The following is a 14,433-nucleotide window of genomic DNA, read 5'->3' as shown; positions in this document are numbered from 1 at the left end:
GTCTCCTAACTGTCTGCAGACTAACAAAATACAATATCTATTTCATTATACTCTCCCATGACCCATTATTTAAATTCTTAAAATACGAGTTTTTTGAAACTTCTATGAATTTTATGCTTTAAAATGAATACTGTTTGTTCTTAAGGTAATCCATGAGCATTCACATAAAGACTGAATAATTTACTCCCCAAAGAAATAAAATAGAAAGTATAGCAGTGAGTCAGGATTCTACCTGCATAACGCATACTAATGAAATGTATTTTTTGCTATAATCTGATAAAATACAGGAGAAAAACAGTTATTGTTTTCCTTAGGTTCAGAGTAGTATTCTTTGTGAATATTTACATTTATTTTCAAAAATTTTTGCAAATATTGTACAATCAATTCAAAATTATTTTAGTTGTCTGTGGATTATTCACTTTATGAAAGCATATCTAGAAATTTGCAAACTATTTTTAATAGCTTAAAACTGTCAATATAGTTTGACGTGTAAATATTAGCATATCTACACACACACAGATGCTCACCGTGCATTCCATAGACAAAACATGCATGAGTGATTTTTCCACTTTTGAGCTCAGTTGAGGGTGGACTCTATATAAACCCAGTTCACATTATAAATTAATCACATTCCTCCAAGTTAGTCTGTTTATAAAATACTATTCAATATTGATAAGTAAAAAAGCCCTTGGAACCAGTACAAGAATATCAAGGGAAGTGTTTGTTCCCTTCCAACAACTGGGGTAGATTTATTAGTTACTTTACCATTATCACACATATTTTATACTGAGATAAATACAGTATTCTGTATTAGTGCTAGTTTGTCACAAATCTCCGTTAATGTGCTTTCAACTTTGTGCCAGTAAATGGTTAAAAGGATCTATGAAAACTGTGGATTATATCTCGAAGGTAACTAAGTAAGGATCTTTGCTAATTATATGTAATTACATGACTAAATTATTTCCTTCGTATATTAAGCTTTCTACAAATACTAGCACATTCTTTGTTCCAGGTCAGTGTTTTTCTTATAAATGTCACAATGTTAATTTTGAAAAGTAATACTTTCAATAGGCGTATTTCAGGTATTGTGTGTACTTTTTAATCATCAGAAATTCCCAGGCGCATATGTTAAAATATTTGTCTTCCTTTGAAAAAGGAATTGTATGCTCAAATGCTCTTGAGTTTATCATAAACAAAATAAATAGCAATAATTTTTATAAATTCCCTAGCTAATGAATGGAAAGGGGGACATAATTTTTAAAATTCCATCAATATTTGAGACCACTATGAATGCAGTCAACAAGTGAGTTTATCATAAACAAAGTAAATAGCAATAATTTTTATAAATTCCCTAGCTAATGAATGGAAAGGGGGACATAATTTTTAAAATTCCATCAATATTTGAGACCACTATGAATGCAGTCAACAAGAATTTCTAAATTGTTATTGGACTTTGTCCATACATTAACTTCTTCCTAGATAAAAGCTATTGTCATAGTAATAAAATTAACTAACTAAATTAAATAGACTAGGTGATGTGTTGTCAAATGAGAAAATAGTCAATTACTTAAGAGCAACTTATTTTAAAAAATTATTTATGTAGGTAAAATAATCCTGAGTTACTGTTATTAATTTCCATGGCTATTGATTATCTTATTAGAATTATTTAATTAATTGTCACTTAATGGAGTTAGATTTTATTAATTTATAATTATTTACTGTCTACAAACTATTGACAAGATACTACGCCAAACTCAGGCCATGTGGATGCACAAAAGAATAGAGGAATGAGTGCAAAAGTCTGTAATAAGGTTTAAAGGGCTTGGAGCACTTTAGGTCTCATGCACTCACCAGATTTACCCAGGCAAAGGCCCTCCTCAGGACAAAGCCCCACACTGAGCAGAAATTTGCTCAAAATAGAAGAGAAAAAAAGGAAGGAGATAGTCCGGTTAAAAATGGGGTAACAGAGTTGTGAGATTGCATAAAGGAAGCCCCCATATTTTTGAACACTGCCTAAAACACCAGAACAGAAAAGTCTACAGCTTTTCTGAATCCTACCTCTTTGTAAAATTTCAGGAGAACTAATTTCATGTAAAACTGAGCAACAGCAAAGGAACAAGGTAAAACTCTAACAGAAAAGAAGCAAGGTTCAGTCCCGTACAGGGCTATTAAAATGATGCAGTGAATGTAGAACAAAATAGCATCCTTATGGACAATGGAAGAATGTCTCAAATCAGAGGAAAGCCAAAATAACCTTTTCAAGGTGAACCAAGTTATTAGGAAATTATTAGGAAATTACACAAATACATATAATAGATATTGTCTTAAAAGAAATAGAAAATGAAAAGTGAAGAAAATTCTAAAAAACACAAATAAGAAAATTAAAAAGGGATTTGAGATAAGCTGTTGGAATTAGAAGTGAGGTAAAGAAGATCCAATATATGTATACTAGAAATGACATAAGAAAAACATCAAAGCAACTGAACAAAGTGAACCCTAAAAGCTAAATTCAGTACAACTTTCCTGACACAGTATGCTTGTGAAAATTGATCCAAAAATGACCAGCACCAAGATATACTCTAACAAAATTCCTGGATTCTAAAGAAATGGAAAAAATTCCTTGGGCATCTAGGCAAAAGAGGGCAATTAATTTACAAAGGAAAAAAACATTATTTTCAGGCTTATCCATAATATTTTATACCAGAAGAACATGAAGTAAGAGATTTCAGATACTCAAGGGGGAACTATGTATAAATATAAGTGTGTGTGTGTGTGTGTGTGTGTGTGTGTGTATATATATATATATATATATATATATATACAATCCCTGTATGTATATCAGGATTGTATATTCCTTATATGTATACTGTAAGAAACTATAATTCCATATATTCTTTTTATGTATAATATAAAGATTTTTTATGCAGCCAAACTCATTATCAAGAATAAAAGCCCTAAATAAACTGTTACTATGGAAGAACTCAGTGACTGTATTTCCCAGGAACCCTTCCTGAGGAATTTACTAGAGAACAAGATTCAAGCAATCAAAATTACGGGGAAAACATCAACCATCAACATAAGTACTGATGGTTGTGCCTGCATGCGTGTGTGTGTGTGTGTGTGTGTGTGTGTATAGAAGTAAGATAACATGAAGGTTAAGAGAAAGACAGCATAGTTTGAAATGGCCACATATGTTAACAGTGTGGATACAGTATAATTATTTTAAAAATTTTGTGGGAGAATGAGTAGAGCATATGAAAACATATTTGAAGTTTTCAGAAATCATAGGCACAGTGATGGTATTGTTATTCTGAAATTGTGTAATGTGAGAAAAAGCAAATGAGCAATTATGGAATATTGTAATTATGTCATCTTCTGTGTTCTTGAGAACCAGTGTGGAAGAAAGGAGCAACAGAGGTAAAACAGAAAATGTTAAGTAAAAACCTTGTAGTTCTGAGATACCTGTCCTTCAAAGTAAGAACTGAGAGGACTTAGAAACAATGACTACCTTAGGACCACTGAACATGCCTAGCACCCAATTTATGGTCTTGAAATTTTTAAGAAGCAGTGCTTCTTTTAAAAGTAGGCAATTCCTGGCCTGGAGCAGGAAATGTATAAGATGAACCTGAGTAATTTTCCACAGCAGATAGCGAGGAAGCTATTGAATGGTGTCAGGATCATGTTGTGGAAACTCATCTTGATAGGATTGCCATTGGCCAGAGAAGAGATAGTTGTGCTTCAAGAAGGAAATCACTGCATTGAGTTAAAACACACTTAACACATAATATGTTTAAGTTTATGAGTTTATAAATGTTCATTGAAAAACAGATTCAAATATTTTATCCTGCCTTTCCTATTCAAACAATACCACTGGATAACCAAAAAATAGAAGTATTCTAACTAATAAATGAAGGAATGTTTGAATTAAAATATCATTTTTCAATCCCAATAAATTAATCTAGTTACTGAATATTAATGACTGCTAAGCTTTCAAGAAGAGAGAAAGACATTATGATCTTCCTGATAGAAGTACAAAACACCATCTATGAAGTAGTATTACAGAGAGACAGAAAGAAGGAAGAGGAGAAAGGAGGACAGAGGGATAGAGGGAGGGACCAAAAAAGGAGGAAGGGAAGAGAATGAAGGAGGAAGGAAAAAAGGAGGAAAAGAGAGGGGGTAGGGAGAGAGGAAAGAAGGAAGGAAAGAAGCTGAATTAAATGAAGCCTATAGATGAATTATCAATTTATAGGAAAAAAATTATCAAGGTGCATTATAAACTGCAACATTGGATACAATCAGCAAAATGAAGACTGGGAAACTCTGTAGGTCATGTGTCCTGCTTTCTTCAACAGATAAATTGCAAGGAAAAAAAGACAATGGAGGGTGATGGACTAAACAACACATCTTTAAAACAGACAAAATGAACTGTAGTGTTTAGAAATGAACCTTGAGTGATAAAGAAAAACAAGAAAGTGATTACAACTTTGGGAGGCTGAGGCAGGCAGATCACAAGGTCAGGAGATCGAGATCATCCTGGCCAACATGGTGAAACCCCGTCTCTACTAAAAATACAAAAACTAGCTGGGTGTGGTGGTACACACCTGTAGTCCCAGCTACTTGGGAGGCTGAGGCAGGAGAATTGCTAGAACCCAAGAGATGGAGGTTGCAGTGAGCCGAGATTGCGCCACTGTACTCCAGCCGTGTAACAACGAGACTCCGTCTAAAAAAAAACAAACAAAAACAAAAACAAAAAAAACAAAAAAAACCATGGTGTCTTTTAGGAAGGGGTGAAGGTGTTGTGATGAGAGTAGATACATGGAGGGCTTCAGGCAGCCCTGGTAAAGTTCTGTGTCTTGGCCTGGGTAGTGTTTAAAAAGTTGGTCACTTTATAATGTATTAAGCTTATTCTATGTGATATTTACAATAAAAAGTTTTTTGTTTTTTGGTTTTTTTTTCAATGTGGAAGGATTTGGACAGGTCAAGACAAAAAAGTAGGTTGAGTAGTTCGGTGGTGCAGAGCTGAGGGAGAGGGGCTTGGGGGAAACTGAGATCATTCCCAGTCATAGGTGGAGGTGAACAGAGCTGAGGGAGAGGGGCTTGAAGGATCACTGTCAGATCATTTACAGTCATAGGCGGGAGGTGATCGAGAGATGTCCCGCTTCCTTTTACAATTCCGGCAAAACTCCAACCAAACTTAAATCCACCATTCTTTCTACTTTGCCTTTGCAGCTCAGTGTTGGTGCAGAGAAACAGAAGACTCCGCTCACGAGTTTTCCTTTAAATTCATCATCTCCCACCTCAGGAGGGCCTGGGTGCCGCCCGGCAGTGATACCGACTTCCTCCGCCCTCCCCTTCCTTCATCACTCATACGTTTCTTCTTCCTCAAATCCCAGTACCCCCTCTGTCTGTCTGCACCTGGGCCTAAGCACTCAGCCGGGCCTCCTCTTCCTAAGGATGGCTGCCTGCCCTCTGAAGGCCAACCCTCCACACATCCTTTAGATCCTCCCCTCCAACCGACCCAAGGACAGGGCTCTTTCTCTGGCTTACACTGTCCGTCTGCGCTTCTCGTCTCAGTCCTGCCTTCAGCATAGTATCATATCGTTATTTCTCCATTTTCGAAAATCCTTTACAACCCCAGAGTCCTATCCAATGGCCACCCCCATCTCTGCTCCCTTTTTCCGGCAAACTCCTTTAAAAAAGTGTCTATTCTCACTTTGAATTTCTCTCCTCCGAGTCTTTCTGGACTCCATTCCAAAGGCTTCTGGCTCCATGACTCCACTGAAATGACTTTTCAAGACCGCAGTGGCAGCCACACACCCAGCTCCAACCACAGCTCATCATGGCAGCCTCCTTGAGATGTGTTCCCTTGGCTTTCGGGACACCTGAGTCCTCCTCAGTTTTCACCTGCCTCATAGGCTGCTGCTCCTCAGTCTCCTTTGCTGGTGTTTTCTCACCTTCCCTGCAGAGGTTGGATAATCACATCTGACCTCATAACATGGTCAGAGTGTCATAGATCTAACCTAGTGTCGAGCTTTATGAATAATTTCAAGGATGCAGGTAATCCTGAGACTCAGGCAGGACCTGGAGACGTTCAGGTCGCCAGCGGGCCTCCCCAGGTCCTTCCTTGGCATTTGGGGCTGTGCTGTGGGCAGGGGTTATGTATGAAGCCTCTAAGAAATCTATGCAGTAATCACTCACAGGCAACCTCTCAATTACATAAACTGTCTCATCATTCATTACTTGATGAAATATCTTCATTGTGTCCTCTGGTAATTGCACAGCTTATGACACTGTCCAGAGAGCCTTACCCCATAAATTCAGAGATTCTAGTTTGTTTGCCATCCGAACTCTTAGACCTCTTTTCTGGTAAAGGTGCTGTATGTGTATGCCATTCACACGTTTACAAGGAGGCCAGGTCATCTTTTTCTTTCTTTCCTGGGGACAGAAGAATGAGAAAATGGATTGGAGGCTCAGGCTAATGACTTCAAAATTTGTATCTAGGACCCATGCCTTTCCCCTAAACTACACTTATTTATTCAATTAGATACTGGAAATTTTGACATCGCTGTGTAATAGCTTATCAAACTGAACATGAGCACAATAGAAATAATTATTTCTTGCCTCAACTCCCTACACACACACACACACACACACACACGTGCACACACACATACCCTTTCTTCTACCACAGTTGTCCCCACCCCCTACCCGCCTCCTGTCTTCTCAGGAAATGGGGAACTACACTCCGCTCACACGTGACTCCTCATTTCCTCTCACACCAGGCATCCAACCTGACCGAAAATTCTGCAATTTCTCCCTTTAATTTATACCCAGAATTCAAACACTGATCCTACCTCCAGCACTACCTTCCCGGTTCAAGCCAGTGCCATCTTTTGCATAGAGGTTGACATAAGCTTCTCTGCTTCCTGCCTACACCCTGGCCCTCCAGAGGGTATTCCGAACATAGCAGCCAGGTGGATGTCTTTAAAATATTAGTCAAATTATGTCATGCCTCAGCCTCAGAGTTCTGCAGTGGTTCTGGTATCTTCCAGAATAACACCCAGGGTTCTGAAAGCAGCTGTCAGGGAACTACATATTCTAGATCCTCACAAACTCTCCAACTTCACCTTCTGTTTTTTCCCTCCTTGTTCACTCTGCCTCCGCCCCACTGCCCCCCTTGTTGTACCCTGAACAGCCAACCACATCAGCACAATGGGGCTCTGGCCCCTTATAGTATTATTCTCTGCTTGTCTGAAATGCTTATTCCCCCAGGGATCCATGTGACTTGCATTTCTAATCTCCTTCAGACATTTGCTTAAAGGCACCTGCTTTGTAAGGCATTCCGTAATCACCTCTTTAAAATTGAAATCTCCACCTTCTTTGGACTCTCCCTCTTCCCTGTTGATTATTTTCTTCCTCACTTAGCACCATTGGAAATCCTAGACATTCTGACCTCTCGGTATTGACTGTTACAGTGCTGTGGATGAAGGCGGAGAAGTTTGTTCATTCACTGCTGTGTCCCCAGCGCCTCGATAGAGTCTGGAATGTAGTAGGCTCTCAATAAATGTTGCATTATTTAATTAATAATTGAGCAAACCTATTTGACTTGATCTGAGTTTATATTACAAATAATGTAAGATCAAAAATGTAGGGCTGCCACAAAGAAGACCTTGAAAATGGTCTGATGGAGTTTGGAATTTATTTGCAGGCTGGGGAAACCATTAAAGGAAATTGAGCAAAACGGTAACAGGAAGAAATGACGTCAGGGACACAAGAAATCATGCTTTAAGAATAAGAATAATGATAAAGGGAAAATGTGATTGTTTAACATTAGTCTTCTTCTAGCTCATTGATATTGTGTGGGCTGCCAATATTATGAGGTGGAATGCTGGGCCGATTTTCAAAATAAGTATAAAACCTTGTTGAATTTTAAATAGAGGCATGAAAATATATTGCTTTATAAGATTGATAGCGATGTATTAAAAGTGTTCATCATTTAATACCTAAATATGTTCCTCAAAATGTATATGAAATAAGATTGTTAAAATACAGTTGGTAGAAGCGATCTTATAAAATACAAAACTTTGGAAAATCTATTTTCTGAAGACAAAAAAGCAAAAAGTAAACGCACTTATATGTCTTGCCAGTTGAATTTGGTAGACTTTTTCTGCATTGAACCATATTCGTCCTCCCCTATCAACCCCGTGGCCCTCTCCCTCCCCCTACACACACACACACACACACACACACACACACACACGCATTATTTTACTGAAACTGGTTAAGCAAGAAATCCCATGCACTGTAGCTCCTAACCCTTTGGCTGAAATATGCAGTCAGTTTGAAAGCTCAATCTGCTTTTTGGGTTTTGCAGTACAACCGGTACCAGCAGTATGGTGCAGAGGAGTGTGTCCTGCAGATGGGGGGCGTGTTATGCCCCCGCCCTGGCTGTGGAGCGGGGCTGCTGCCGGAGCCTGACCAGAGGAAAGTCACCTGCGAAGGGGGCAATGGCCTGGGCTGTGGGGTGAGTACTGCCCACACCCCTGGGGCGGTGTGTTCCTGTCCTTGTTTGCTTTTGCACATGGGCTGGGATTATATTTTTATTTTATTTTCATTTTCCCTTTGGACTTAGACATCTTTGAACTTACGTATAAGAAAATAGATTTTAAATTCCTTTATAGGACTCCAGATTTGAAAATTTATGTATTTATTTTGGTGAAAACAGTTATATGAAGATTTTCTGCTTTGGTTGCTTATGGAAGTACTTACTTTAAGATGCTGTGAGCCACTAGGCCAGACTTTTAAACTTTTCTCCCAGCACTCAGCTAATCCAGAGCAAAAATTTATTCTTTCTTCAGAGTTGCCTTTAAGTAGACAGGAGTGAAGGAGAAAGAATTCTCCATCAGCGACATCTTAGTGACATTGTTTGCCTGAGTATTTCAAGAAATAAAATGAAGGTTAATGTGGAAAACTTGAAATGTTATTGTGTCATAAAAATCATTTTAAATAGAGATGAACAAAACTAATGGTGTCTCTTATGGAAGCAGAATAAGAAATGTGGAAAATGTTTGTTCTAAGAGGTCAAACCATGTGACCTGGCCGGCTTTTCAAATGAATCTATGGCTGCAAGCTGATGTCTCAAGGGGGGAAGAAGCATAACTCAAACACAAAAAGGCTTACTAAATTATAGGTTAAAATGACAAATGGATAATAATCCTGATATTAAATTTCATGCAGCCTGGAAAAGTGAGAAAGTGTATGTGCATATAAAAGTCTATTGAATTTTGATGAGAAACATTTCTTTTAAAATTGCAACTTCATGAGGAGTTTTGTGCAAGAAGGAGCACAGATAGCAGAGTTGTATTAGCCAGTCTTGATTTGGGGCTGAGCGCTGTAAGTCATCTAGAAATAAATTAGCATTGGTTCCCCTTAGTAAAGCTTCCTGTATGTCATGCAGTGGGGCTCATAAAACCCTGGGTTGAGCAATGGAGTAGAGGAAGTAGAAGTTGAAAAATAATGAGATACCATGGTGCCTAAGTGGAAAGAAATACCTCTGGATTCATAATCGTGATTGCATTAGAATGAAAACTCAAGTGTTTACTCTCCCTGGAGACGATGGAAATCAGGACACACTCTCCAGCCTTAGTCATCATCATGTGCTGAATTATCTGCAATGATTGTGTGTGGCCTCAGCAGGTTGCCAACCTCTGGGATCAGAATGCTAGCAAATGTTATCTTTTAAAATGAGCTTTTAACGAATTGTTTTTAACTACTGGCTAAATTGTGTGCTTCTGCCTGCTAATTGCCTACTGTGGTTCCATCCTCTAAAGCTGGATTTTAAGATTTTAACTTTTCTTAGGAGGTAGAGAATTTTGCTGGCCCATCTTTTGCATTTGATTGTTGACCTTGCTTTAAGAATGTTGAAGGGTTTATGTAATGTGAAATCTTGAATATCTTTATCTTCCCTTTTTCATACAAGTAAATTATAAGTAAATAGCATACATACTTAAGCTGCAAATCATGACAAATTATTTTAGAAGTGAATCAAAATGCTGTAATGTCTTTGGATTAAAAGAGTTTGCAGACAACTTTACTTAAAGGAGGATAGTTATGTTCTCAAGGTTTCTTTGTCCTTTGGCAATTGTAGGTAGCATATTCTTAATTTATCTTAATTTGTTTTGATTTGTTGGTTTTGGAGGTGTGTTTGTTGGTTTGTGTATTAGTTATCTATGACTGCATAGCAACTCCAAATTCTAACAATTTAACGTGATAGAAATGTATCATCTCACATAGTTTCTGAGAGTCAGGAATCACCCATGAGTGGCTTTGCTGGGTAGTTCTGGCTCAGGGTTCCTCCTGAGTTTGCAGTTTAGCAGGGTCACAGTTATCTGGAGGCTTAACTGGGGCTGGAAGATCTACTTCCAAGGTAGCTCATTCACATGACTGTTGGCAAAAAAAGTCCTCAGTTCCTCACTGGCTGTTGTCAGAAGGCCACAGTTCCTCACCACATGGCCCTTGTCTTAGGCTGTTTGTCCCCATGATGGCAGCTGGCTTTCCCCAGAGCAAATGGTCCAAAAGAGAGAACAGAGAGAAGCTACAGTGCCTTGTAGGACCAAATCACCAAAGCCGCACCTGTCACTCTCACTTTATTCATTAGAAGTGAGATACTAGATCCAGCTTACTCTCAAAGGGAAGGGAGTTGGGCTCCATCTTAAAGAGTGTCAAAGAATTTATGAACATATTTTAAACCACCGCAGTTTGCAATTTGAAGAAGCTGAAAAAAGAACAGAGAAGTGATTTTCTAAACGATCCGCTGAACTGTATGCCTTCCTTTCCCTCCCTGTCTTTTTGCCCCAGTCTCCATACACTTTTGCAAGCTTATGTCCATTCCCATTGCTTTGGCTTCTCAGCAGAGATAAATTGACTTCATCATTGCCCTTTGTCTTCAAATCCCAAACTTTCACAGAAGGATATTCACCTAACTTGAATGCTAAAGGAATTCCACAGTGATTAAAAAAGGGTGGTGTTGAATGTGTGAAGTTCAAACCCTGGCTTCACAAACTACTTGTGGTTTTCATCTTTCTCGGTTTCCTTATCTCTAAAATAGGGTATATATGAGCAACTCTGTATAAAACTATTGTGCATACTAAATGAGATAATAAGTGTAAAATACTTAGAATTGTTCCTGGCATAGAGTTAAGTGCAGATTTATTTAATATTTAATCAAAAGCTTAATGAATATTTATCCAAAGCTCACCCAAAAACCCAACATTCAAGGAAGATTGCTTACATGGCATTCATTGGATATACTCTTCCAAATAGTCTAGAATCCAGGATGTAGCCAGATCTACGGCAGGAAACTGGGCACCTAGACCTTACTATTTTTAGCCTTTCAAATAATTGCTTTTCCTAAATACTACTTTGCCACGATGCCATTTGTTTATATTGTGATCGTTACACAGGAAATGTGATGCCTGTGGTTCAGGACATCCCAACAGACTTTTCCACAAGGAACCATGGTGACTATTCAAGTCTGATCTGAGTACCAGGCACATTTATGCTTGTCCTGAGGAAAGTTGCCTTTAAGGATGTTAAACCAGCTGATAAGGTTTTCCTCTGAAAGTTGACTGCTAGAAAATCTAAAGCTACATCTGTGAGCTCCCTATAGCATATGTAGAGGTCATAAACACAGTGGATTTGGAAACTGGTTTCCTGGCTTTACTTGTTTCCTTCTTTCTCTTCCCCTTTTCCTGATACATGTTGTTTTGCTGTGGTTTGTACAACCTTGTAAGCTGCCCATCTTTTCTGGGTTTAAGGAGTGTAATGGAAAGCCATTGTCTGGAAGAAATTGTGGTTAGATTATGTCATTTCAGAAGTAGAACATGGCCGAATACATAAAAGTTAGAAGAAGTTGAATCTCTTTTTACTCTTTGCTCTAACAGTATGGACAACGAAGAACAAAATAAGCTGCCTCAGGGAGAAGTGAGTGCCTCATTCAATACATCGTTCAAGGAAAAGTCATTGGTAGCAAAGCTATAGAAGAATTACAGAGTTCTAGGTGTGGAAAAAGCCCTAGACGTCATTAACTCCAGTGATTATCAGGATGTGGTTCACAGATTTATTGTAAGATGCCTGTGAATTCACCCGTGCTTAATTTTTTTTCCCTCAATTATCAAGATAGAAAAAGTACAACTCTCACCATGTGGGTATGCAAGAAATGTTAGCTGTTACCAAAAAAATCGCGTATAAAAAAGTTGAAAACCAAATTCTCTGTCATTTGTGGGATTTAAAATTGTTCGGAGCTAGACACCCAGGTGTTGAGCTCTGGGCTCCAGAGGATTCTAATCTTCTAGTCATTTCACCCACCACCATGTGCCTGGGTGGTCTTCCGCACAGCTGTGGTTTCTGTTGTATATCCTTTCCATCTGAAGGCTTCTGTGTCTTTAGTTGAGCTTCTGTAAAACAGGTGCTATAGTTAGTATTTATGACTCTTTTGTTCAAACATATGGGAATGTCCATTGGAAAATCAGATTCCAGACACTTGGCTCCACTGTGTCACAGGCTTATCTGTTCCCCGAGGAGCAATGTACCTTAACTAATAAATGAAGACAGGGATTTCCATTTAAATGATGATGTCAGTCCGCCTAGGAAAGGCCTGATAAATGTGGGGTGGATCCAGTAAATTTATTACCATTATAAAGAATTATTTGAAATTACTACCTCCCAGAATTCAAGCTGCAGTGTTACACTGGTTTCCTGTCTTTATATTCCTGTCCTAAGCCTTTTCATTCTTCTTGGTGAATCATGTATTTGGTGTTCAACATTCATCAAATGTATGAATGAATGAATGAATGAATGAATGAATAAAATAAATGGTTGAGTGAATCTTAATAATCTAGGAGTAATATCAATAAACTATTACTTTTATTTTCCAATATTAATCATCATTTATCCCAGTATTAGAACTGCTTACCTTGCCCCAACAAAGAGCTCCTTGAAAAATACGTAAGCATCTTTATATACTTATACAATATACAGTGTTTTAATAGCACACATAGTATATAATTCAGAAAAGCAAAATAACACTATGTTCAGGGATCCACAAAAAGTCCATTAGAAACCTGGAAGTACTGCAGAATTTACAGAATTGATGTGCTCTATCAAAGGCTACGTACACGGCCAAGTAAAGAGTACATTCTGATATGTAAAATGTCTTACTCTTGGGAGGACTGAGATTTCAGTTTTCACTCAGCACAGAATATTTTTACATAGATAGAACGCAGCAGAGAATGTATTTTGGTATCAAATACTAGTCTAGCCTCACTCTGCTAACCCTAGATCCTATTTTTACTACTGCTCATAAAAAAATTAATTGATTTCCTGAAGAATTCATGTTATGCATTATTCTTTTTTTCTGGCCTTATTGCTATTCATCAGAACTATCTCACAAACTTTAATGACTCCGATGCAAAATGCTGACGTGTTTAGCGCTGGAAAACAGCAACAAAATATGGAATACATTATACTTACTGACCTGGGAATGCAGAAAGCTATGGCAATCAAACCTTCTGAGTTCTCTATAAATAAAACATCTTAATCTTATTTGATGTTATCTTGGGGTATTACATGTCTGGGTGATAATTTATTAAAATAATGATTTGAAGTTGGATAAGGAATTTTCTGTTTTTAGTTAGAAATCCAGAAACAAAATGTAGCAACTGCAGAAAAATACACATTTAAATGAAAATAGAATTTCAAAAATCATATTAGTGACCATAAGTTAAGGAAATGCGATAGAATTTCTTAAGGCATCTAACAGTCACTCTGTCCTTAAACAAACACCATGCTGTGTCGTTCGGAGGCAGATTTATCAGGGAACTAATGAGGCATGCACCTTGGGCTCCTCACTTGCATGGACCCTTTCCAAATCCTCTTAACCATGTTCATCTTCTTGCATTGGTTTTCTTAAAAAGGGTTTTGAAAATTATAAAAATGAAGTTGTAAAGCCTCCCTCAAATGTGGTTTTAGACCTGTGCAAATACAGGATATGACCTATTTCGTGCAAAGAAATGTGTATATGTTTTTGGTGAAAATGGTTATTTTGAACGACTTATAACAACAGCATTAAAATACTGTTGGAGGTTGTAGTGAAATGAGAGTCTGAACCTCATTTTCAGCCTTTAACGTAGGAAAGGAGTCAATGGAGATAAATTATGGTGATACCTACCCTTTTACTCAAAGATTTAACTAATTATTGAGTTTAAAATCCAAATTAACAAATAGATGTGAAGCTGTTTTTTCAATAGGTGGACCTTGGAAAGAGAAAACATGTAGATGATCAATATTTAATAATAAAAGGAAAAAAGAAAATGGTTACTTTTCTTATTCAAGCCAATTTTAATTTATTTTTGTAAAAATATGTAATTTAATTAA

At 37.6% G+C, this 14,433-nt stretch overlaps 1 protein-coding gene across 4 annotated transcripts in view; it reads left to right on the top strand.

The window, feature by feature from the left end:
* Nucleotides 1-14,433, top strand: part of PRKN (parkin RBR E3 ubiquitin protein ligase) — a 1,379,176-nt gene that overhangs the window by 1,165,852 nt on the left and 198,891 nt on the right. For all 4 annotated transcript variants that reach the window (XM_055391408.2, XM_019029889.4, XM_055391406.2 and 1 more), the window contains one exon: nucleotides 8,375-8,524. In XM_055391408.2, coding sequence (XP_055247383.1) covers nucleotides 8,375-8,524 — 150 coding nt within the window. The remainder of the gene's footprint in view (nucleotides 1-8,374; nucleotides 8,525-14,433) is intronic.

The sequence above is a fragment of the Gorilla gorilla genome, chromosome 5 (genome assembly GCF_029281585.2).
Source record: "Gorilla gorilla gorilla isolate KB3781 chromosome 5, NHGRI_mGorGor1-v2.1_pri, whole genome shotgun sequence".
NCBI lineage: Eukaryota > Metazoa > Chordata > Mammalia > Primates > Hominidae > Gorilla > Gorilla gorilla.
This window is presented reverse-complemented; position numbering and strand designations above follow the sequence as displayed.